Source organism: Mus pahari, chromosome 14 (assembly GCF_900095145.1).
Source record: "Mus pahari chromosome 14, PAHARI_EIJ_v1.1, whole genome shotgun sequence".
Taxonomy (NCBI): domain Eukaryota; kingdom Metazoa; phylum Chordata; class Mammalia; order Rodentia; family Muridae; genus Mus; species Mus pahari.
The window spans coordinates 61,492,550-61,517,629 of NC_034603.1; the positions used below are offsets into that span (position 1 = coordinate 61,492,550).

General features: G+C 39.1%; 1 protein-coding gene across 16 annotated transcripts in view; it reads left to right on the forward strand.

The window, feature by feature from the left end:
- Spag9 (sperm associated antigen 9) overlaps positions 1–25,080 on the forward strand; it is a 132,020-nt gene that overhangs the window by 85,615 nt on the left and 21,325 nt on the right. For 7 of the 16 annotated variants that reach the window (XM_029545948.1, XM_021211656.1, XM_021211654.2 and 4 more), the window contains 15 exons: positions 4,386–4,443; positions 6,018–6,170; positions 7,285–7,336; positions 9,728–9,858; positions 12,722–12,778; positions 13,698–13,871; positions 14,923–15,052; positions 15,496–15,585; positions 15,967–16,134; positions 16,481–16,652; positions 18,268–18,486; positions 18,736–18,931; positions 20,067–20,192; positions 22,454–22,534; positions 24,169–24,236. In XM_029545948.1, the coding sequence (XP_029401808.1) occupies positions 4,386–4,443; positions 6,018–6,170; positions 7,285–7,336; positions 9,728–9,858; positions 12,722–12,778; positions 13,698–13,871; positions 14,923–15,052; positions 15,496–15,585; positions 15,967–16,134; positions 16,481–16,652; positions 18,268–18,486; positions 18,736–18,931; positions 20,067–20,192; positions 22,454–22,534; positions 24,169–24,236 (1,875 nt within the window). Of the gene's footprint in view, positions 1–2,067; positions 2,080–3,783; positions 3,799–4,385; positions 4,444–6,017; positions 6,171–7,284; positions 7,337–9,727; positions 9,859–12,721; positions 12,779–13,697; positions 13,872–14,922; positions 15,053–15,495; positions 15,586–15,966; positions 16,135–16,480; positions 16,653–18,267; positions 18,487–18,735; positions 18,932–20,066; positions 20,193–22,453; positions 22,535–24,168; positions 24,237–25,080 lie in introns of all 16 variants that reach the window. The other 9 variants (XM_029545946.1, XM_029545949.1, XM_029545950.1 and 6 more) reach the window with 2 other exon arrangements.

Here is a 25,080-nt window from a genome sequence, read left to right on the forward strand (position 1 = left end):
AGAGAGAGAGAGAGAGAGAGAGAGAGAGAGAGAGAGAGAGAGAGAGCTGAGCAATCTTTCCAGCCCAGGTCCCTTCCTTTCTACTTTTATTTTATTATTTTTTTTTTAAAGTAAAACAAGGCAGGTTTATTGGGAAACTGTTCACAGGCAAGTTCAATGGTCTCGAGGACAGAAGTCACCATAGGGGCATGGGGAGAGAGAAAAAGGGATTCCATGCAGACAGAGAAGGAAAAGAGGAGGAGAGAGGAGAGAGTCGTCCCTTCCTTTTTTAAAGTAGAAACTATTTTCTGCAAATCCAGAAGCTTCCTGTTGCTCACTGTCCTCCCGGTTCTTGTCCTGCCTTTCCGTTCTCGTATGAGACCTACCCATTACGTGCTGCACGCAGTTCTAGATGCTGGATGCAGCAGGGCAGCAAGCAGACTTCTCCAGTCTCTGCTCGCTGTTGTGCTGCCACTGCCATTCTCCTCCACACCTGCCTTGTTCGTTTCCAGTCTTGTGATTTGCTGTGCTCAGGGGTTGCTTCTGATATTTCACATGACTTCTAAAAAACTATTGACTTGAAAACCATCCTTGTTGGGTCCCCATACTATCAGACTTGCCTTTTACTGTGGTGCACTTCCTCGGCTCTTCTTTCACACGTCCATAGGTTTGCTTGGGTTGGGTTTTTGGGGGGGCGGGGGTGGGGGGGAGTGGTTGGGGTGATGGAATGATGTATTTGCTCCTGTTAATAGCTTTTTTGAGACGGTTTTACATAAACATATGCACATGCATATGTATATAAATTAATTTTATGTTCATTGGTGTTTTGATTGCATGTATGTCTGTGTGAGGGTATAAACTCCATCCCACTTCAGTCCAGGACTCTAGACTCTTATTTCTAAAGTGATCACTAGGCTCCCCTAAGATATGAGAAGTCACCATGAGGGCTGTGGAGGAGAAACAAAGGGCATACATGCAGAGTTCAGACGTTCCTTGCATATATCTGCCTGCATCTAATAGGCAGAGTTCTTTAATCATCTCCATTGTCTACTCCCTAAGACTCTCCTTCTAACATCTTTGCTGTCATTGAACTGTCTGTCCATCTAGACTCTCACTTGTTTTTCACAACCAGTCTTCAGGTCCTATTTGTCCTGTGTCCTAAATATTTGCATATATTCATCTTCCTTATCTCTGCTTAAGTGGCATATCCTCCAAAAATTCTTTTTTGATCCCCAATTAAAGCATAATTGTCCTTGAAGTGTGTGCCCACAGCATTGAATTTCATGATGCTATTCCTTCCACTTCCCTGTTGTCTATGTACCTCTCTCCCTGGATAGAAGTTTGCTGTGTCAGGTTCAGCCCATGTCTTTTTTCCCTGCTGTTGCATATTTAGCATAGCACAACATTTAAGTGAATGAATGGGATTGTAAAATTGTCCTGACAGCTTTGTTTCACTTTAAAATCTGTGGTTTCCCTTTTGAATAGAGTTCTTTAGAGTGTGCACCTTTGTAAGAATGTATACTTCTGGGTAAAATGACACATGCAGCAATTCTCACGGAATTGCAGATACCTCAGATGTCATATGTGTATGACCTTCTGTGGACCTAGCTTAACAGTCTTAAATAAAAACTACAGAAGAGTTTTTGGTTTTTTTTCCTTGGTTTTTGCTTATTTTTTGTAGGCAAAATTTATGTGTATTTTATATTATTTAGACGTTAACCCTTGAATAGAGACAGGTCAGTCACTTCAAGCAGTATTTTTCATATAATTAATTACTTTTACTGGTACGTTTCAAAATTATACTTATACACAAAATCCTACTTATACACAACATTTTAAGAGAATTCTTCATTGAGTGTGTATAAGTTTAAGTTATACTTTTGGAATTATAAGATAGGTTCTCAGGAATACCCACCTTTTTTCCCTTTATAATATTTATACTTTTTATATATAGTTGATGTTTTTCTATATTGATTCAAGTTCTTAGTTAGATATTTCTCATTTTAAAGTAAATGGGTTTAATTCTTGCTTTCTAAAAACAATCTAATTGACTTTCTTATTCATTTTTCTCTTGGGCTGCTAACCCAGGGGAATATTCTGGTGTGTATGTTTTTAAATACTTTCCCATTACTGCTTTCTAAGCTAGGTGTTCTTGGCTGCTGTTCTCATTTGATGCTTTCTCATCATTTTTTGTTTTTTGCCTCCATTTTTCTTTGCATATGTTTTTAGCTTTTATGCTGCTCTAAATGTTTGAGAGTTTGTTATAGTTGTTATATAAGCATTTTGAGCAAATCTGAGCTATATTTCTTTTGTCTATATACCTTTACTAAAAAGTTAGCACTAGTATTTTAGGAAAATTCATTTTGGAGATAGAATTCGGAAGCTTTCAGGTTCACTACCCCAGATTGTGGTAAATAAAATATGATTTTATGTGCTATTTGTGATATTTGAGAATATTTGAAAAATTATAATACAGACAAAGTAAGAATCCATATGTCAGCATTAATTTTTTTAACATTCCAAGTTGGTTTTGTTTCAAATAATTTAAAAATTAAGAATATTAAAAAACTAACCTTATAAACTTATTTTTTTCTTTTTTCTTTCTTTTTTTGGAGGGGGTTGGGAGGAATGGTTTTCAGGACAGACTGTGTAGCCCTGGCTGTCCTGGCACTCTCTTTAGACCAGCCTGGCCTCAAATGCAGAGATCTGCCTGCCTCTCTCTAGAGTGGGATTAAAGATGTGCACCACCACTGCCCAACAGTAATATTAACTTTAGAAATATTTTCTTTTTATTTTCCTGAATTATAAATGTAGTGTCATTCTCCAGCATTATCTCATGACGTTTGGGCTGAGTGAGTAGGGAGTTCTTGGTTTTGTTCTGCTGGGGCTGGTCGGTGTCAGTGTTGGTTTCGGTTTTGTTTGTCTCCACTATTTTCCAATGAACTGTTTTATTTCTTCAATCTCTTATGAAAAGCAAACAGCTTTATTTTTCTAAAAGATGACTATATTGGATCTTACGCTAAATACTTGTATATCTTATACTATTTATTAGATATTAAGCACAGTTCTATAAAGTAATGACTGAAAATTATTATTTTATGTGTGGGACTTTGTAGTGTTGACTTGGAGTTTTCATTGTAATTAAATTCAATCTATTGTGAGGAAGAATTGGTGAAGGGGGCTGGAGAGATGGCTCAGCTGTCAAGAACACTGGCTGCTTTTCCAGAGGTCCTGAGTTCAGTTCTCAGCAACCACATGGTGGCTCACAACTATCTGTAATGAGATCGGATGTCTTCTTTCTGGTGTGTCTGAAGACAGCTACAGTGTACTCACATAAAATAAATAAATAAATCTTTTTTAAAAAAAGGAATTGGTGAAGCATTTTTAAGAATATCAGGGCTGGTGAGATGGCTCCGTGGATAAGAGCACCCGACTGCTCTTCCAAAGGTCCAGAGTTCAAATCCCAGCAACCACATGGTGGCTCATAACCATCCCTAACAAGATCTGACTCCCTCTTCTGGAGTGTCTGAAGACAGCTACAGTGTACTTACATATAATAAATAAATAAATCTTTAAAAAAAAAAAAAAAAAAGAATATCAGAGAGCATCCTTGTGAGTGAAGGATATCATCTTTATTTCTACCTTTTGCACATCATCATGCATTGAGTCATAACATTGTGCGTCCAGATGTTTTTCTGTCATGCATAGAACTTTATAGATTAATAATATGTTTTCATGCTGTTTCTTACATAAAACATTTCTTGTTCTTTGTTTTTGCTTTACATGGAATGCATGGGCTTTAAGACCATAATTTCTTTGGTAAGGTTTCATCTGCATTGGGGTTCTGTCTTCGGCCTTGCTTCTTTCTGCTTATCTTTTATTAGTCATCTATATAAGTTTTTAGGCAGGAGCCTACAATAGCACCTATGATTTAGAAATAATTTTGAGCCCTACCAATGTTCATTTTTTTTCCCTAAATAATACTTCTTAAGACTATCTGACAGAAAAGTGTTGATCATTCTGAAATACTATGAAAAACAAAAGAACTGTAAAGAATTGGCCAAGAAGAGCTGGGGACTGGGGCTTGCATCAGCACCAGCAGCTGTTGGGAAGCCAAGGAAAGAAGATGACTTGAGCTGAGGAGACTGAGACAGTCTGAGCAGTGTAACAGAGCAGCAAGATCCATCTAAAAAACACATAGCAGCAAAGAGATTTAGCTAACCAAATCCTCAGTTTTGGTCTGGGATAACTAGTTATTTATAATTTTATAGTCCATTCAGTAAATAACATCAAATGAAGCAGACAAAATAAAGAAAAGCCGAAAATAATAAATCTTAGGACCATAGCTCCTATGTAATTTTTGATACATTTATTTTTAAAGATTTTTATCATTTTTCTTTTGATAGGAATGGGTCGAGAAGTGGAGAATCTCATACTAGAGAACACACAGCTGCTGGAAACCAAGTAAGTATGAAAGCCTAACATGGGATAAAAACTAATGAGTTTCCTCTGTCCACGCAGTCCTTTCACACTCATTTGGCAGGGCAGACACTGTGCTGTCATTCTCTGCTCAGCACCCGTGCACACAGAGACGCAGGTAACAGACACTTCATTGCCCTGATAGATTTTGTTGCTCTGGTATTTATGTAATTTAGTTTTTATTTCTTTCCCACCACACAGGTATCAACATTCTGGATGTATCATGCACCTCTTTTCCCCTCTAAGATGTGTCATTTTTTTACTTTGTTTTCTTCGGGGTTTTTTATGTTTCTGCATGAATGTTTATGGCTTCTGTAGAGCTATCCTTTGTAGTTTTATATTTTGGAGTAGTTTGTGGAGCCTTAGGGCCCTCAAGTAGCATGTAGGCATACTATTTAAGAGGACAGGTTTTTTGTTATATGAAGATACGTAGAGGGTCTACTTGTCAGTTTACTGTGGCAGAGCAGTTTTGGAACAACTGTGCCTGTCCACACAGCACGCCACTACCTGTAAATGAGGTCACACCCAACATAGAATGTACTGTGTCTCATACTTTTTCTTTTCAGCTTATTTCTAATTTAAACTACATTCTCAGGAATTACTGATGGCAACAACAAAGAGAATTTGACTATATTGTTGAATAATACCTTTGCTGGAACTTCAGTACTAGTAGCCTTAGAAAGTTGGGTTTTGTTTTCTTTTTGTTTGTTTTTGTTTTTCAGCACTGGATTCCTCTGTGTAGCTCTGGCTGTCCTGGAACTTACTTTGTAGATCAGGCTGGCCTCAAACTCATAGATAGACCTGCATCTGCCTCCCAGGTGCTATGATTAAAGGTATATGCCACTAATGCCTGACTAGAAAGCTGTTTTTTAAGTTTAACCTCTCTTAATACTGATTTTTTTCCAAAAACTTTTATTGGGGAAACTAAAAAACATTTACAGTACAATGTTTATAGTCACAATTTGTAGTGAACTGATTCCCCAAAATATATTACAACTCCAGTTGACTTATCTTGTTAGATTCAAAAACCTACTTCTGTCAAAGTAGTCCAGAGTGCACACACAGTGCTCCAATTGTACAACATACAAACTAAAAGACTGCTCATTCATCTGCCATCCAGAAAAGCCAGGAGACATTCCTGCCTCTTTACATTGAAAAATAATACTGATTTTTTTTTATTAGTGGTATGTCTTGTATTATTAGGTTGGCAAGTATGAAGAGCAAACATTAAACTATTATTTTATGGCTTTAGTCTATGAGAACATTAGGAAGAATATATTATAGTATGCAGTTTAGTTTTATGATTTGGAAGGGCATTTGTTTTTTTGTTTTTTTGTTGTTGTTTTTTTTTTTGTTGTTTGGTTGGTTTTGGTTTTTCTAGACAGGGTTTCTCTCTGTAGCCCTTGCTGTCCTGGAACTCACTCTGTGGACCAGGCTGGCCTCGAACTCAGAAATCTGCCTGCCTCTGCCTACCGAGTGCTGGGATTAAAGGCGTGTGCCACCACGCCCGGTTTTGGAAGGGCATTTGTAATGATGCACTTGAAATATGTATTTTTTAGAAATGCTTTGAATGTCGTGAAGAACGACTTAATAGCAAAAGTGGATGAGCTGACCTGTGAGAAAGATGTGCTGCAGGGAGAGCTGGAGGCTGTGAAGCAAGCCAAGCTGAGACTGGAGGAGAAGAACAGAGAACTGGAGGAGGAGCTCAGGAAGTGAGTCTCAACAGTTGTCGGCAGCCAGGCTGCCCAGCCTTGGACACTGCAGCTTGAGGCTGCTGTCATCTGCATGTATGGGGCTGTGGTCCTAGCTACCTTGGGACACAATCCTGCTCTGAACTAAACAGCTTGCCAGGGTGCCACAAAAATTAACCCTGAGACTGAGACCTTCAACACACTCAAACCAGAAATGGCTGAGAGCTACCTGAAGAGAGTAAAGGGTCTCGACCATTTGCCTCTGCTATGAGCTGGCCTCTCTCTTTGTTTATCAGTCTCTTAACCAAAAAGTCCTGTTTTATGTTTTCTTTTGTTTTCTTTTTCCTTCCCATCTTGGTGTCAAAAGTTATAACTGTGGGCTGGAGAGATGGCTCAGCAGTAAGGAACACTTCCTTGCTTGCTCTTCCAGAGGACCAGAGATCAGCCACAGCCACACTAGGTAGTTCTCAATTGCCTGTAACTCCAGGTTCAGGGGGATCTACGCCCTTTTTTGACCTTTTCGAGCATACACTTGCAATGTGCACACACATACACATACACACACACAAAGAGGATAAGATAAATATTAAAACAAAACAAAACAACAAAAAAAAAAAAACCCTAGGGGCTAGAGAGACTGCTCAGTGTTTAAGAGCACTTGCCACTTTTCCAGAGGATCTAAGTTCAGTCTCTAACATCCACATTAGTTATCTCACAACTGCCTGGTGCGCACATACAACCTGGTGTACACTCACATGCTCACACACAAATATAAACAAATCTTTAAAAAACGAACAAGAACCCTTAAATCTTCAATTTAAAAAAAATATTATTTTCCTCCATGTAGCTTGCTTTTGTTGTTGCTCTCTGTTCCTGAGATAGTCTTATACGACACAGAGTGGCTTCTAATTCACTGAGTGTAGCAGAGGGTGGCTTTGAGCACCTGTCCTCTGTCTTCGGCCTCTCAAGAGGTGATACCAGTTTTCCAAGTTGAAGGCAGCAGTCTGCCACCCTTTGGACAGAAGAAAAGTAATCTTTTAGTGGCAATTAAAACTGTTCACCTATTCTTTCATTATTTTTGAAAATGAGTTCAGTTGTAATAATATTATTTTGTTTTTATTTTTTTCCCTACTAGAGCTCGTGCAGAAGCTGAAGATGCAAGGCAAAAAGCAAAAGACGATGATGATGTAAGTTTATGATTGGGGACTGTTTTTCTTATAGCTTTTTGATATTTTGGGATTACCTTACTAATACCCATTTTAGAAATAAAATAAAAGATAGATAGATAGATAGATAGATAGATAGATAGATAGATAGAAATAAAATAAAAGAAAGATAGAAAGATAGATAGAAAGAAAGATAGATAGATAGAAAGAAAGATAGATAGACAGATAGACAGATAGAAAGATAGATAGATAGACAGATAGATAGATAGATAGAAAGAAAGATAGATAGATAGATAGATAGATAGATAGATAGATATAAAAAAAGAAACAAAAAAGATAGATAGGTAGAAAGATAGACAGATAGACAGATAGAAAGATAGATAGATAGATAGATAGATAGATAGATAGATAGATAGATAGATAGATGGATGGATGGATGGATGGATGGATGGATGGATGGATAGATAGATAGATAGATAGATAGATAGATAGATAGATAGATAGATAGATAGATAGATAGATAGATAGATAAATGCATGTCTTTAAAAGAAGACATGTTTCTGGGTCATGACTAAGCTAGCCCATGCTTCCATATGGTATCCACATGCTGTATTTCTAGTGCTACACGCTCACTTTTTCTCAGTGGTTCAGTACTCTGACCTGTGTTAGCATGCTATTGTTTCAATTTTTATAAGGTAAGGTTTTGTTAGGCAGCCCAGACACACACACACAAATTAATTAATTTTATGGATTGTGTCTGCCTGTTTGTGTGCCACATGTGTGCCTGATCCTTAATTAATAAAACGATTAATTAATTAAATTATTTAGATGGGCTTGCAAGATGGCCCAGCATGTAAAGGTGCTTATTACCCAGGACCACATAGTAGAAAGAGAGAACACACCCCCACAAGTTGTCTTCTGGCCTCCATGTGTGTGTGTTTTGGAATGCATGCATCCAGACACATACATACATAAATATATATCACTCATAGACAAATAATACATGTAAATGTAATTTTAAAAAAAAACCTAGAATATTGCCAAATATATTCTCCACTCCAGAGGAAGTCATGATCCTTTATCCTTTATTTAAGTAAAAAATAATTTCATCATGGAAATATGTACACATTATTCTAATTATCATGAACTGTCACCCCTTTTTCAGACTACAGTTAGTCACCTCAAAACAAAGAGTCTCACTTGAGTGATTGTCTTCAGTGGGCTGGTCTGTGGGCATGACTATGAGGGATTGTCTTAATTGCCAGTTGATAAAGGAGATCCAAGCCTATTATGGGCACTACCATCCCTATGCAGACGATTCTGGGCACTGTAAGAAAGCTTACCAAGCCTGGGCCCGTGGTGTCTACTTCAGCTTCTACTTAGGTCTCTGTCTTAACAACAAAACAGAACATTATAGTGCAAGCCTTCGGGAGTGGAGACTTGTGGGTTTTTGGAGTTGGGTTTTGTTTTGTTTTGTTTTTTTATACCTAGTCATGAGGGGGTATTACTATGTTGCAGAATTCAGACCTTTTGTCATTGTTGTTTACTTTTTTGCTTTTTGAGACAGGATTTCTTTGAAGTCTTGGTTATCTTACAATCAGCTCTGTAGACCAGGCTGGTTTCAGACGCCTGCTTCTGCCTCTCTAGCCCAGGTAGTAAAGGCCTGTGCAACACCCACTACCACCCACCACCCAGGAGAGTTCAAGACTTTTGTTATTTGTGGGTGATGTTTGTTTGAAGAGGTGGGCTAAATTCTGAGGCAGGAGGACAAAGTAGGAAGACTGCTAAGGTTTGAGCAAAGCTTCTGTCTCACTGTTCCAAGATGTCAGTGCTGATCTAAAATATACGTGCTTCTCTGAACAGCAAACCCTATTATTTACCCTACCTGCTTCCCCAGAAGAAAACTGAGAAATCAGCAGGAGAAGAAAGTTAACTTGGGCAGGCTTTTTGGAGACTTATTTCTGTCTATCTTCCATGTTCATATCCTATTCTCTAGCAATGATTCTGACTTAATCTTTTGTTTGTACTTGTGGTTTTTGTTTGTTTGTTTATTTTTACTGTTAGTGTTAGGTTCTTTAGCAACTAGATAATAGGTTCACTAGGTTGGCTCCTGGATATGTATATGGATTGATAGTTTGAGAAAAGTGAACCTCTTTTGGAATTAATTGTAACTATTTGTTGAATATCACAGCCCATAAATTTTAAATGTTAGAATAATGTTTCTAAGTAAAACTTATGAAATTCTATTAAATCTATTTGTTACAGCTGAAATTTTGTATTTTAAATAATTCTTTTAAAGTCATAAGTTAGAAATAAAGAAATGCTTAAAAACTTCAGATTTGGTTTAAGTGTAAGTCTTAACACCAAATCACATGTAAATTCCCAGAGTGATTTGCTATTCTCTTGTTATAGAGTGACATTCCTACAGCCCAGAGGAAGCGGTTTACCAGAGTAGAAATGGCCCGAGTTCTCATGGAGAGAAACCAGTACAAAGAGAGACTGATGGAGCTTCAAGAAGCTGTTCGATGGACAGAGATGATCCGGTCGGCATGAGTAGTGCCCTGCTGTTTCAGTAGATCAGTGTGTTCCTTCACTGTCAGCCATACCCTAGGGGCCTGAGGGTTCACTAGGAGAAACCTGCTCAGTTAGTATTTAGGTTAATAATAGAACAAGATCAAGGATGTCCCTCAGCCTTAGGGACTGTGTCTGAGATAGTACAGGACCTTGGAGGATAATCTCATAACTTGTAAGAGAAATTGTTGTTACTTGGGAATAATGGTCATTTTTCCAAAAAAAAAAAAAAAAAGGAAATAATATTCTTTCTCAATGTCAATTTCACATGCAGTATATGAAAAATATATATAGTATCTTCCTATTAAATATACTTATTTGACTGCCCCCTCCTTTCTCTTCATGTAAAAATATATTTTCCTTTGGCATCTTTCAGTCAATCAAATCTGTTTTTATCATTACTGTGTTTTAATGTTCCATATTCATGGAGTTGAGTGCCAGTGTGTGCATACAATGCTGTACAGTCAGGTCCAGCCTCCTGCTATGCACTCTCCATCCTATCAGCCTCTAGCAATCACTCTTTGCAATCAAACTGATTTCCTTTTTAAACTCTTTGAGAGGACACTTACTTGTCCTTTATTGGCTCTTAAAGCTCAGTGCTGCCATCTAGTGGTCATGGTCTTAGTAGGTCTTCCCTCCTTGAATTCAGAAACAGCTATAGAAAAGTTTGTCTGGGTTTGGTGACTATATATGGGGCAGGCTCTGGTTGGCCTTTCCTTCAGTCCCTGCTCCACATTTTTTTGTCTCCGTATTTGCTCCCATGAGTATTTTGTTCCCCTTTCTTAGAAAGACTGAAGCACCCACACTTTGGTCTCCTTTCTTCTTGAGCTTCATGTGGTCTGTGAATTGTATCTTGGTTATTCCAAGCTTTTGGGCTAATATTCACTTATCAGTGAGTGCATACCATGTGTGTTCTTTTGTGATTGGGTTACCTCACTCAGGATGATATTTTCTAGTTCCATCCATTTGCCTAAGAATTTCATGAAGTCATTGTTTTTAATAGCTGAGTAGTACTCCACTGTGTAAATGTACCACATTTTCTTTATCCATTCCTCTGTTGAGGTACATCTGGGGTCTTTCCAGCTTCTGGCTATTATAAATAAGGCTACTATGAACATAGTGGAGCATGTGTCCTTATTATATGTTGGAAAGTCTTTTGGGTATATGCCCAGGAGTGGTATAGCTGGGTTCTCAGGTAGAATTATGTCCAGTTTGGAACCTCAAAACTGATTTCCAGAGTGGTTGTACCAGCTTGCAATCCCACCAACAATGGAGGAATGTTCCTCTTTCTCCACATCCTTGCCAGCATATGATGTCACCTGAGTTTTTGATCTTAGACATTCTGACTGATGTGAGGTGAAATCTCAGGGTTGTTTTGATTTGCATTTCCCTGATGACTAAGGATGTTAAACATTTCTTTAGGTGCTTCTTGGCCATTTGATATTCCTCAGTTATAAATTCTTTGTTTAGCTCTGTACCTCATATAGTTGTCTCCCGAGAGGCTCTGCCAGAGCCTGGAAAATACAGAGGTGAATGCTCTCAGCCAACCATTGGACTGAGCATGGGATTCCCCAATGGAGGAGTTAGAGAAAGGACTAAAAGAGCTGAAGGGGTTTGCAACCCCATAGGAAGAACAACAATGCAACCAACCAGACCCCCCACAGAGCTCACAGGGACTAAACCACCAACTAAGGAGTACACATGGAGGGACCCATGGCTCCAGCTGCACATATTGCAGAGAATGGCCTTGTCAGGCATCAGTGAGAGGAGAGGCCCATGGTCCTGTGAAGGCTTGATGCCTCAGTGTAGGGGCATTCAATGGCAAGGAGGTGGGAGTGGGTGGGTAGATAGGGGAACACTCTCATAGAAGCAGGGAGCTGGGAGATAGGATGTGAGGTTTCAGGGGCGGGGAACCGGGAAAGGAGATAACATTTGAAATGTAAATAAGAAAATATCCAATAAAAGAAGGTTTTCATAAAAAAGAAAATATTCAATAAAAGAATTTATCCCTTGCAAAAAGAAAAAAGAAAAGTTTGTCAACTGACTTTCCATTAATTTATTCGTATTCTTGAGTTTGGATTATCACATCAAGTTTATACATTGTTTTTAAGTCTGTAAACCTAACCTCCAGCCCTTACCCCCTCATACACACATCATTTTTAGCACCACTTACTTGTTAAGTAGCCTACCAGAGCAGTGCAGTTCCAAGCTGTTTTGTGAAAGTTTAGAGTACAGATAAAAGAAACCTTAAAGTAAGAACAGGAATTTGTAAAGCAGTATTTTAAAGAAGGAGCTAGAGTATATCTTTTCTTTGCTTTGATTGTTGGTTTGTTCTTTGAGAGAGGGTCTTATTCCAAACTGGCTCCAAACTTGCAATCCTTCCACCTCAGTCCCTGAATGCTGGGATTAGAGTTGCGTGCTGTTACACCCGGCCTGAGTGCCAATGTTGTTCGTCAGAGCCCTACTCTTGTAGTCTAGCCACTTGAAAGATGAAGACAAGAGGTGTTCTTGAGACCAAGAGTTCAGGGCTAGTCAGAACAGCAGAGTAACTCCATGTTTCTTAATAACAACTATAACAAGAAAGGGGAGAAGACTTAAATAACAAAACTGAGACTTATTGGCTATTTGTCTAACATAGGAATGCTCTAACAAGAGTCTTAGCTCTTAAGAAGGTCTAACATTCTATCTAAGCAGGGTTTGACTTAGCGGGCCTTCTCATGAAAGGTCAGAGCAACTTACTTGCTTAAGTTAGTTAATAGGAGTTAAGTTGGTTCACTCTCTTCTATTTCATGAGTTTCTTAGAACACCTATCTAATAATTTGTTTGTTTGTTTAGGGCCTCACGAGAAAATCCAGCTATGCAAGAAAAGAAAAGGTCAAGCATCTGGCAATTGTGAGTATAATAAGGGCCGGAGTCAGAGGTGACACTTGGGACAAGAACGCTATACTGACTCTTCCCAGTTGGGAGGAAATAGCTAAACTGAAATTCTTCTCTTTAATATACAGCATGCCAACTCGGTAAGGCTGTGCTTCAGGACCCAGAGTAGGCTATCGTAAGCTGCACTGTGTTGGTTATGCTGTTGGTGGAATTTTCTGCTGATGTGCATAAGCCATGGGGAAACAGTTCTAAATGGCAGTTACAGGACTCCTCATCAAAGACATGATGAGAAATGTAGTATTTGTACTGCTTGGTTAGTCTTGTGTGTGTTAAACTTGATTATGTTTGTACCAAAAGTACTGTGTGTTTATTGAAGTTAAAATTTAACCTTTTAAGATTAATCTGTTTACTGGAAGCATAAATGTTTTAAAACTGTGGACATGAAAATAGTTCCTTAAGTTGAGCTTAGAAAATTCATGCTATGAGTTAACTTGGTGATGTGTGTTCCCAGTGTAGCAGACCTTTGTATGCGCTGCACACTAAGCTTTGGCTGTCATCACAGTCATCCCCCTGCTGCTCACTGACCACTGTGACTTTGTCCCACATAGGACCTAGCTAGCCAAGGAACCTTTGTATTGTACTTGTTTGTAGGAGCTTTCAGTACACAAGAGCATCTCTTTCATTATGGAACTTGCTTATATCTAGCATTCTAAGCAGTAGCTATTCCCCCGAGTGTCCAAGTTTGGTTGTGACTGACTGCTAAGTCTGTAGTATAACCATAAAACTGGTTTTGCTAATGTCTAACTCACTGCCTTGTAAAGTTTTGAAATTTTCTTGATTATAAAAATTTATGGAAAATTGGGGCTTGGTTTTTACAATGCATGTAATAGACATATCTGTGGGTTCTGTTTGTTTGCCTCTTTTATTTTGTTAGTTTCAGCCGACTTTTTAGCTCTTCAAGTAATGCAACAAAGAAGCCTGAACCCCCTGTTAACCTGAAGTACAATGCCCCCACCTCTCACGTGACTCCCTCTGTGAAGAAAAGGAGCAGCACTTTATCTCAGCTCCCTGGTGATAAGTCCAAGGCATTTGACTTCCTTAGTGAGGAGTAAGTATGCCAAGCAGTGCACAGAGTGCTAGGACCTGTCACCCTTACTTAACTCCTCAGTAACTTGAAAGAGACTGTAGCCAGGCATAATAGCTTACGTTATCCTGTACACAGTGGTGAGAGAGGAGAATCATCACTAGTTCATTGCCAGCCTTGTCTATATAGACAGTTCAAGGCTAGCATCAGCTATACACATAAACTCTGTCTTCAGAACAGAGGGGACTATTTTGTGTGTTGGAGTTATGGATAGAAATGGAAAGAAGAAAAAAGAAGGATGGGTTTCTATAGTGCAGATGGATGCTTTTAAGTAAATTGTCTGTAGAGCTTAGCAATGTAATTCTAAACCTATGAAAGCTGAGGCAGGAGGATTCTAATTTTTAGGTCATCCTGGGTCACAGAGTGAGACTCTGCCCCAAAATAAGTGAGTGAATGAATGAATGAATAACTTGTAGCCAGTGTTTCTTATGAAAATTACACTTCAGGACTAGTGAGCTGGCTCAGCAGGTAAAGGTGCTGCCAACCTTGATAAACTGAGATCCATTCCTTGGACATATATATTGGAAGGAATGCGTACTCTTCTGGCCTCTGACGGCACTAGGCATGCACATAGTACACAGACATCCATGCAGGCAAAACACTCAAAACACATAAAACTAAAAGAATTAAAACTAAATTTTAAAAAAAAATCAAAAGAGGGTGTAGAATATAAGAGTTTAACTTAATCATCTTCAACAACGGCATTAGAAAATTCTCAGTATTTGTTAAGAAAAGGAAGATCCCAAATTACTTCAGAAGTTTATGCTTTTAAATATAACACCTGAAACTTCATAAGTTTGATGACTAATAACTCAGTTTAATATAACATGCTGCTTATTCTCCATCGAAGGCTGGTTTCACAAACATGTAAAAATCAGCTTTGGTATAATTTTGTGTGTGTGTGTGTGTGTGTATTGTATACAAGGCTCTAGAGTATAGTCAAGGATGACTCAAATGCTGGGATTAGAGGTTTTGTTGCATTCTCTTAATTAAAACTGCAAATGTCTCCTTTTAGAACTGAGGCTAGTTTAGCCTCCCGCAGAGAGCAAAAGAGAGAGCAGTATCGGCAGGTGAAGGCTCATGTTCAGAAGGAAGATGGCCGAGTGCAAGCTTTCGGCTGGAGTCTGCCTCAGAAGTACAAACAGGTACTTGGGGCTGTGACCAGCCTGTCTAGCAGGGCGTGCAGGTCGGGAAGAGTGTGCTTGCACGTGAACTGGAAGCAGTGTCCTAGATTCCTCATCTCAGCTTGCTTAGATTTGGTGTGTTTAGGCAAATGAGGATGATATAGGCTTTGGGGGCTGTTTTTTTTAGAGCCCTAGAATGTAAATAAGCATTCTAACTCCGAAAAGACTAAGCACTTTTGTGTATAAACATGTAGTAGATGCACATGTGAATTTCTACCTCCTGCTGAGCTCTTGTCTTACTATATGCAATTGCTGCTTGAGTTTTTGCTTATTTGTCAAGTAAGAATGACAGAATCGAGCTTGAGGTTGATTTAAGGAAAAAGTATGTCGCTGCCATGCGTGCTCATGTTTCACTGGTTCTGTAATTTCAGGGTTAATTGGGTTTACTGATGTGTCCCTATTAGGTAGCCAATGGTCAAGGGGAAAATAAGATGAAAAATTTACCTGTGCCTGTCTATCTCAGACCACTAGACGAAAAAGATGCGTCTATGAAGGTAAGCTAACCGTAACCCTGAGGAGAGACTCAAACTGCAGTTAGACTTCCCACCCTAAAAACTATTTAAACACTGCTTTTGTAGTGAATTGATTGTTCATTTTAAAACTTGGTTATTTTTGTATTTTGAGACAGAATCGCTGTACACTCCAGGCTGGCCTTGAACTCTATTTTTTTCTTCCATGTTCTAGTCTTGAACTCTTTCACACTGCCTCGTTCTCCTAAGTGCATGTGCTACCACATCTCATGAACAGTACTAGAGTATATTGAAATACCTGTGGTTCTACCTATAGTTATCTTTTAAAAGGTGAAATTTTTCTTACTATTTATGAAGAAAAAAAGTGACATAATAACTTTCTCTCTGCCCTCTGCCTCTGAGAAGCTGTGGTGTGCTGTAGGAGTCAATTTATCTGGTGGCAAGACAAGAGATGGCGGGTCTGTTGTTGGAGCAAGTGTATTTTATAAGGATGTTGCTGGTCTGGACACCGAAGGCAGTAAACAGCGGAGTGCATCTCAGAGTAGTTTAGACAAGTTGGATCAAGAACTCAAGGTAAGTCCACACTGATACCTGACTTCCTGATTAATGAGTGTAAGACTTGCTTGAGGCAACCTATCGTGGGGATTACTGTGCACTTATCTTCCCCCAGATATCCCTTTAACATTCATTACATTGAGGTATTATTTACACATATTCAAGTGACTACAACTCCATTGTGCCAAATGTATATAACCAACCTGCTTTAACTACTAAGTTTTAATCCAGAAATACGTATAAGCAATTATAATTTGACCCTTCCAAATAATCTTGAAATAATATTGTATTTTAGCATAAGAACACAGTCTTACAAATATTTGCACATTCACATAATTTTAACCATTTTCCTCTGCTCACTCAGGAACAGCAGAAAGAATTAAAACATCAAGAGGAGTTGTCCAGTCAAGTCTGGATCTGTACCAGCACCCACTCAACTACCAAGGTTATCATCATCGATGCTGTTCAGCCTGGCAACATCCTAGATAGTTTCACTGTTTGCAATTCTCATGTTCTGTGCATTGCCAGTGTCCCAGGTAAAGCAAGACTCTGCCGCCTCCCTCCCTGTATTCCCCTGCACCTCCTTTCGGGTGGAGATGGGTGTGGAGTTGTGGAAATTGATAATAGTTGTGTTCCTATGTTTGTGGTTACAGACTTTGCGTTCTAGTAAGAGATGATTTAAAATAGACTAGAAGCCATTGAATAACTATGTTTTTTAGCTATTTAAAAATCATGTGAATAGTATTTAAAAAATGGCACTATGATTCCAGGTGGAAATGGCACACACCTTTAATCTCAGCACTTGGGAAGTAGAGACAGGTTCTCTGTGAGTTCAAAGCCAGCTGGTTTACAGAGTGAGTTCCAAGGTAACCAGGGCTACACAGAGAAGACCTGTCTGGAAAACAAATGGCAATATGTAAGGAGAGCTGGTTGATAGAAGAGGAGAAAGGCCAGCTGAAGTCCTGGAATCAATGTGTAAAATTAAAACAATAGTTCAGAAATATTAGTCAGCCATAAAAGAAATGACACTCTTCCCCCCCCTGTTATTTAATTGTGGTTGAAATACTTTTTTTTTTCCCTTGAGAAAAAGTCAGCCTGAACCACATAGTGGATTGTGTCTCCAAAAGAAAACAAAAGGCTAAGCTGACAACTTTTATATCATTGAGAGAGAGAGAGAGAGAGAGAGAGAGAGAGAGAGAGAGAGAGAGAGAGAGAGAGAGAGAGAGAGAGAGAAAGAGAAAGAAGAAGAAAAGAAGAAGAAGAAGAAGAACAACAACAACAACAACAACTTTAAAGCTGGGTGATGGTGGCACATTTAATCCAGTACTTGGAAGGAAGGGGCAGGTGAATCTCCGAGGCCAGACTGGGCTATATTCGGATCAGGGCTACATAAAGAAACTCTCTCTAAATAAAATAAACAAACAAACAAATTAAATAAATAAATAATATATTTTAAAGTGATAAAAATGGCTTTCTGTTGTAAATGCTTAAATTTTTATATGTCTTACTAATATTTTAAGCCATTGCATGTCTTTTAATGATAGCATATAGAATACCATCTTAGCAATAATAATCGTAGTAATCATAATAAGTTAAAAACTTCTTGAGCACTTGGGAGGCAGAGACAGGCGAATCTCTGAGTTCGAGGCCAGCCTGGTCTACAGAGTTGAGTTCCAGGACAGCCAGGGCTACATAGAGAAACCCTGTCTCAAAAAAACAAACAAAACAAACAGAAAAGAACAAAATTACCTTTTACATGTTTTTATTAGAATATGAACTAATAGAAATATTATTTTACCTCTAAATTACTTTTTTGTTTTATCAAGATTACTTTAAATTAATTTAACACTGTCTTGTTTTGTTTTGCTTTGTTTTGGAGACAGGGTTTCTCTGTGCAGCCCTGTCTGTCCTGGAACTCACTCTGTAGACCAAGCTGTTCTCGAAGAGATCTGCCTGCCTCTGCCTCCCAAGTACTGAGATTGAAGGCGTGTGCCACCACTGCCCAGCTAACACTGCCTTCTTGATGGTATATTCTAGTAGCTGTATGGTTCACCTGTATATTCTTACTTCAAACCTAGGGTCGCCTTAATAGAAAGAAGCTGCTAATTGTTCACTGGGTATTCAAAGAAAATTGTTTTGTTTTGTTTTCAGGAGCTCGGGAAACAGACTACCCTGCAGGAGAAGAACTTTCTGAATCTGGTCAGGTGGACAAAGCATCATTGTGTGGAAGCATGACCAGTAACAGCTCTGCAGAGATGGACAGCTTGCTGGGAGGCATCACAGTAGTTGGGTGCTCCACAGAAGGACTGACAGGAGCTGCTACTTCCCCAAGTACCAACGGTGCTTCTCCTGTGATTGAAAAGCCGCCAGGTACACCTTTGGAGAATCTGAGTCTCTTTTGAGAGTGTCACATTACAGACTTGTTAATCTTAAAGTAGCCAAGGTAAAAGAGTTGGAAGAAGATGCTGTAGTGCCCATGTTAGAGAAAGAACTGTCCATGTCATTTTGCAATGCCTAGGAGGGTTCAGTGGAGTAGAGTTCCAGAGCAGGGGTAGTGTAGTAAATGGATGGAGTAGAAAGACTCATTCAGCATAGAGTGAGTGGCTTCTGTTTTTACAGAAATGGAAACGGAAAATAGTGAAGTTGATGAAAATATTCCAACAGCAGAAGAAGCAACTGAAGCCACAGAGGGCAATGCAGGGTCCACTGAAGACACTGTGGACATCTCCCAGCCTGGTGTGTACACAGAGCATGTGTTTACAGATCCACTGGGAGTTCAGATCCCAGAAGACCTCTCCCCAGTGTTTCAGTCAAGGTATGCATCCGAAATCAGTAACTTGAGGGAGTCTGCACAAATAGAAGGAATCAGAATCATGTCACATAGCCAGAATACCCACTAATTGACATCCTTAGAGGGAGCCAAAAGATGTTTTGTTCTCTCCAGAGATTTTTCCATCCATTTCTTAACTATATTTTCTAACTTTTAAAAAAATGGAACAAATACATACCCTTGTACATACAGATATGAGTCTATGTCTCAGTCATTTTCCCTTCTGGATTACAGTGTCCATTGTGGTGTTCTACCTTGCATCCTGTCAGTGATTCTGGTTGTTCTGGTAGTTCTCTCTGTGCCTACTCCCACCCCACTTACCAGAGTTAGCCACTCTTTACATTTGTCATAGTTTGATTTTTTTTTTTCCAAAATGGACTTGAGTTTAGTTCTCATGCACGTTTTGTTGGTGAGGCCTCTACTTTAAAGGGCTGTTTAATCCAGAGCCATTTAGTATGTTTTTTTCTATCCCGTTAGATACAGCTCTTGGTAAACTGGTTTCTTTCCAAGTTTGTTTTTCTTAGTATATAGAGCAACCAAGAATTTATTAGCATTTAAATCATGTTTTGAATTTGATACCCCAGTTTTACATCATCCACCTACTATGCCCTGACAATCCGAAAGAAGAGGTTTATGATGGAATATAAAAGGATTTTACTGTAATTTATTTTATAAAATTGATTATATGTTAAAAATTAAATATCACCTCCTCTGGGAGTGAATGGTTTTAAAACAAAGTATTTCTCCCTTCTTTGTCCTACCTACGCCAGAAAAAAAAACTGTTATAAACTTTAAAATAGCAACAGGACCATAAATTTTTCTGTCTTGTTTTAGTTTTTGTTTTTTCTTCTTTTTGGCAGCCATTATTAAAGTCTTAAATGTTAACTGATGAAGTTTATTACTATATCTTATTCCCCTTTCTCCATTTTGAGCTTCCTAGTTTGTTAGTATTTCTGGTACAGTTATTGAACTACGTAATGTGTAAACATTTAATACTGACTTTTCTGGAATCTCAGTGTTTGTTCATTGTAGTAAGCTTAAATGTAGAACTGCTCAGTTCTTGAAAACGAAAGCCGAATATACTTAGTGTGGGTTTTTCCCTTTTGCCTCATTTCCTCAGTAATGACTCAGATGTGTACAAAGATCAAATATCAGTTTTGCCAAATGAACAAGACCTTGCAAGAGAAGAAGCTCAGAAAATGAGTAGTCTTTTACCAACCATGTGGCTTGGAGCTCAGAATGGCTGGTAAGTACCAGTGTTCTAACATGACATAGCCTTAGTCTTTATTTCTACAGAAAATGAGCCAGTCATGATAATGCAGGCCTATAATCTCAGCATGTGGGAGGTTAAGGCAGGAGGATTGCAAGTTGAAGGTCAGCTTGGGCCACAGAACCTTCCATGTTAGACTTGGCTATGTGTAACACCTTCACAAAAACAAAAACTCTAAGTAAGAGATAAATGAAATGTAGTATACATTGTTTTTAATAGCTGAGTAACACTCCATTGTGTAAATGTACCACATTTTCTGTATCTATTCCTCTGTTGAGGGATATCTGGGTTCTTTCTAGCATCTGGCTATTATAAATAAGGCTGCTATGAACATAGTGGAGCATGTGTCCTTATTACCAGTTGGAAGATCTTCTGGGTATATGCCCAGGAGAGGTATTGCTGGATCTTCCGGTAGTACTATGTCCAATTTTCTGAGGAACTGCCAGACTGACTTCCAGAGTGGTTGTACAAGCTTGCAATCCCACCAGCAATGGAGGAGTGTTCCTCTTTCTCCACATCCTCGCCAGCATCTGCTGTCACCTGAATTTTTGATCTTAGCCATTCTGACTGGTGTGAGGTGGAATCTCAGGGTTGTTTTGATTTGTATTTCCCTGATGATTAAGGATGTTGAACACTTTTTCAGGTGCTTCTCAGCCCTTCTGTATTCCTCTGTTGAGAATTCTTTGTTTAGCTCTGTGGAGTACTACTCAGCTATTAAAAATAATGAATTTATGAAATTCTTGGGCAAATGAATGTATTTGGAGGATATCAGCCTTAGTGAGGTAACCCAATCACAAAAGAAGTCACTTAATGTGCACTCACTTGATAAGTGGATATTAGCCCAGAAACTTAGAATACCCAAGATACAATTTGCAAAACACAAGAAAATCAAGAAGAAAGACCAACGTGTGGATACTTCATTCCTCCTTAGAATAGGGAACAAAATACCCATAGAAGGAGTTACAGAGACAAAGTTTGGAGCTAAGACAAAAGGATGGACCATCCAGAGACTACCCCACCCGGGGATCCATCCCATAATCAGCCACCAAACACAGAAACTATTGCATATGCCAGCAAGATTTTGTTGAAAGGACCCTGATATAGCTATCTCATGTGAGGCTATGCCAGTGTCTGACAAATACAGAAGTGGATGCTCACAGTCATCTATTGGATGGAACATAGGGCCCTCAATGGAAGAGCTAGAGAAGGTACCCAAGGAGCTGAAGGGNTCTGCAACCCTATAGGTGGAACAATAATATGAACTAACCAATACCCCCAGAGCTCGTGTCTCTAGCTGCATATGTAGCAGAAGATAGCCTAGTTGGCCATCATTGGGAAGAGAGGCGCCTTTGTCTTGCAAACTTTTTATACCCCAGTACAGGGGAACGCCAGGGCCAAGAAGTGGGAGTGGGTGGGTAGGGGAGCAGGGCGGGGGGGAGAGTATAGGGGACTTTCAGGATAGCATTTGAAATGTAAATAAAGAAAATATCTAATAAAAAAAGAAATGTAGTAAACATTAATATAAAGAAAATGTAGATTAATACAAAAACTTTTATATCCACACAAAACTAGACTTTCATTAGTTTTAAATGGTAAACCTTTTCTTTGTCACAGCATGTTCTCTTTATGTAATATTCATAGGAAGAAAGGTAAATAGGATTTTAAAAGCTGAGTCAGACATGGTAGTACATGTCTATAATCTCAGCACACAGTGAGACAGATACCCTGGCTTAAAACAAAACCCTGTCTCAAAGAAAAAAGTATATGTGGATGTTTGTCTTTTCCATAGCATCTGACTTAGCCTGCAGGCCACAGTCAGCCACTGATGTGAATCACTCTGACATTCAGTAGTTCTATGTAATAGAGATGTAAGATTAATCATGATATGGGTTTTGTGCAGATAAGGCATGGGGCAACCCTGAGTTAGGTGGTGACATTGGCTAATGCTTAGTATTAATAGAGGTTGTAGCTTTTGGCTAGTCATGCGCTTCTGTTTGTGTAGATAGCCTGTTTTTCTGTCTTAGGCACTGATTCTCTCTCCTCCATTCTCCCCTCATCTCTGTCTTTATGTCTCCCTCCCTCTTCCCATCCTTCCTCTTTCTCTTTTCATACAAAAGTAGTAAGCCATTTTCCTAAAAATTGAATGTTTTCCTGCTTTTTTCTTGGGGTGCCTGTAGTCTTTCTTAACTAGGACCATTGATGACTCTGTGCCTAACACTCTTGACTTCACTTTGCAGTTTGTATGTCCACTCATCTGTAGCCCAGTGGAGGAAATGTCTCCATTCCATTAAGCTCAAAGACTCAATTCTCAGTATTGTGTAAGTTTTGTTTTTTAAATTATTCCTTTAAGAAGTTTGTTTGTTTGTTTAAAGGCATTTGATCACATTACAGATGGTTGTGAGCCACCCGTGGTTGCTGGAAATTGAACTCATGACCTCTAGAAGAGCAGCTAGTTCTCTTAACGGCTGAGCCATCTTTCCAGCCCTAAACTTTTGATTTTGATGTAGTTTTAAGACTATGAAAGCTAATATGTATCTCATGATAAATGAGTATCTAAGCTTGAGGTTTTTGCTTGTTGTTTTTAACCATCACCTTAGTTCTTTTCTATTGTTCTGATAAAACACCACAACCAAGGAAACTTACAGAAGGAATGATTTGTTTGGGCTATGGATCTAGGGGGATAAAAGTCAACTCCATCGTGACAGGGAAGCCTGGCAGCAAGCAGGCTGGAGGATCAGGGTGTGGTACACTCACACCTAGGACTGCAAGTAGAAAGAAAGAGAGCAAGCTAGCAATGAAGTAAGTCTTTTAAACTTTGAAAGCCACCAACTGGGGACCAAGTATTCAAATACCCATAACTATAGGAGACAGCTCTTTCAGACCACCACAACCATCTTAATGGAACTAGAGAAACTGAATGGGAATGATGTTCTAAAGAAGGAAGTAGAGTACAAAACGTTTAAGTAGAAGACAATTTTCCAGATTGAATCTTCACTTTAGAGTTCTGTGTTTATTTCAGACTATTCCTTATAGGTCAGGAATACATTGATTGGGACATTGGTTGCTAGTTCCTTTTCCATAGGTTGACTAGTAAAATTCCAACAGTTTGTTCCTAAATCTACAGGTATAGCAGTAAATCATTAATCCACTCTGAGCTCCCAGTAGGTCTCGCATGCTCTCCACCCACCCACCCCCACCTAAGAGCTTTGGATTCACGAATGAAAGATACACACACACACACACACACACACACAACCTTTATGGTTTTGGTATGCCTTGATTAGTGCAATGGTTGGGCACACAACCCCCTCCAGTATTCCTGAGTTAATACTTGCTAAATCTATACTTTATCTCTGCTACCCCAAACTCAATCTGGGGAGTGACCGCTGGGACCACTTTCCCGTATTCTTAAATGTCAGTGGGCCTTGAATTTTGATCTTTCTGCTTCCCTGTCATGGTGAATCCATCCTACATCCCTCTCATGGAGGAATCCCTTCTCTCCCCTATGTTTCTTGCCTGAGAGTCCTAAAAGTCCTACCTCTCACCCTGCCTGGCCATTGCCCATTGGCAACTTTATTTCCCAATCAGACCCAACTTGGGGCAGGCTTCCTTTAGCCTATGTGCAGAACATTGTAAACAGGTTTTTTTGGGTAACACAATTAGCGTGAAAACACAAGCCACTACATACAGAACTGACTCTGTTCCAGTCAAGATGTGTGTCTGGCCTGTAGAGTTACATTGAGGTGTGATGAACGGAGATGCCTTGGGCTAGCTAGAAGGCAATATCTGGAGATAACCACACATGCTGTGCATTAGTTTCTGTGACTGCCCCCATAACAAGATGCTCAGAGTGAGCGGCCACATGTTCAAGTATTGGGTTAGTCTCTCAGTAACTCATGGTCCATTCTGTACTCCTGAGTGGAGGTTCTGAAATCCTTTTCCCTATTTGCAGACACGTGAAAGGAATTGTACTAGTGGCCCTGGCTGATGGCACCCTTGCAATCTTCCACAGAGGAGTTGGTAAGTTTTTATAATGTCATACACCAAAATGTTGCTTTGCAGAGCATTTTCAAGTAGATTGACTTACTGCATTTGAAAGAAATGATACATAAAAAGAGAATGAAGTTTTAAGTGAAATATTTGATATATATTAGTAAATACATGGATGGCTTTGTGAAGATTTATATTAGGTATTTCTGATGGACAAGTGTGTTTATTACAATGAACAATGAAGAGTTTAGCATTTTCTCTGTCCATATTTTATATGTACGTTATCTTTGTATGTATGCTTATAATGGATGTACATAGGTGTCCTGTAAGTGAATATGGGCATGCATTTGCTATGGGATGTGTGTGTTGTGACAGAACAGCTTTGTGTTAGTTGTTACCTCCTTACATTGTTCTAGATAGGGTCTTTTGTTATTTACTAATGTGTATGCCAGGCTAGCTGGCCTCCAAGTTTCCAGAAATTCTCCTGTTTCCGTCTCCTAGGAGAAGTGGGATAACAGATGCAAGCTACTCTCCCCTGTTTTACATAGATTCTGGGAGTCTAAGCTCAGTTCTTTATCCTCGCCCAACAAGCACTCTGTCTACTGAGCTATCCCCAGCTCTCTGATGCCCTTATGTAGTATAATACAGCAACTTTTTCATATGTTTAATTAGAAAACATTTGGCACGGATAATTTTTTATCCCTTTTTTATTTGTTTGTTTTGAGGCAGGATTTCTCTGTGTAGCTCTGGCTGTCCTGGAACTCACTCTGTAGAATATGCTGGCCTCAGATTCACAGAAGTCCACTTGCCTCTGCCTCTCAAGTGCTGGGAATAAACGTCTACACTACCATGCTCAGCATATTTGTTTGAGTTT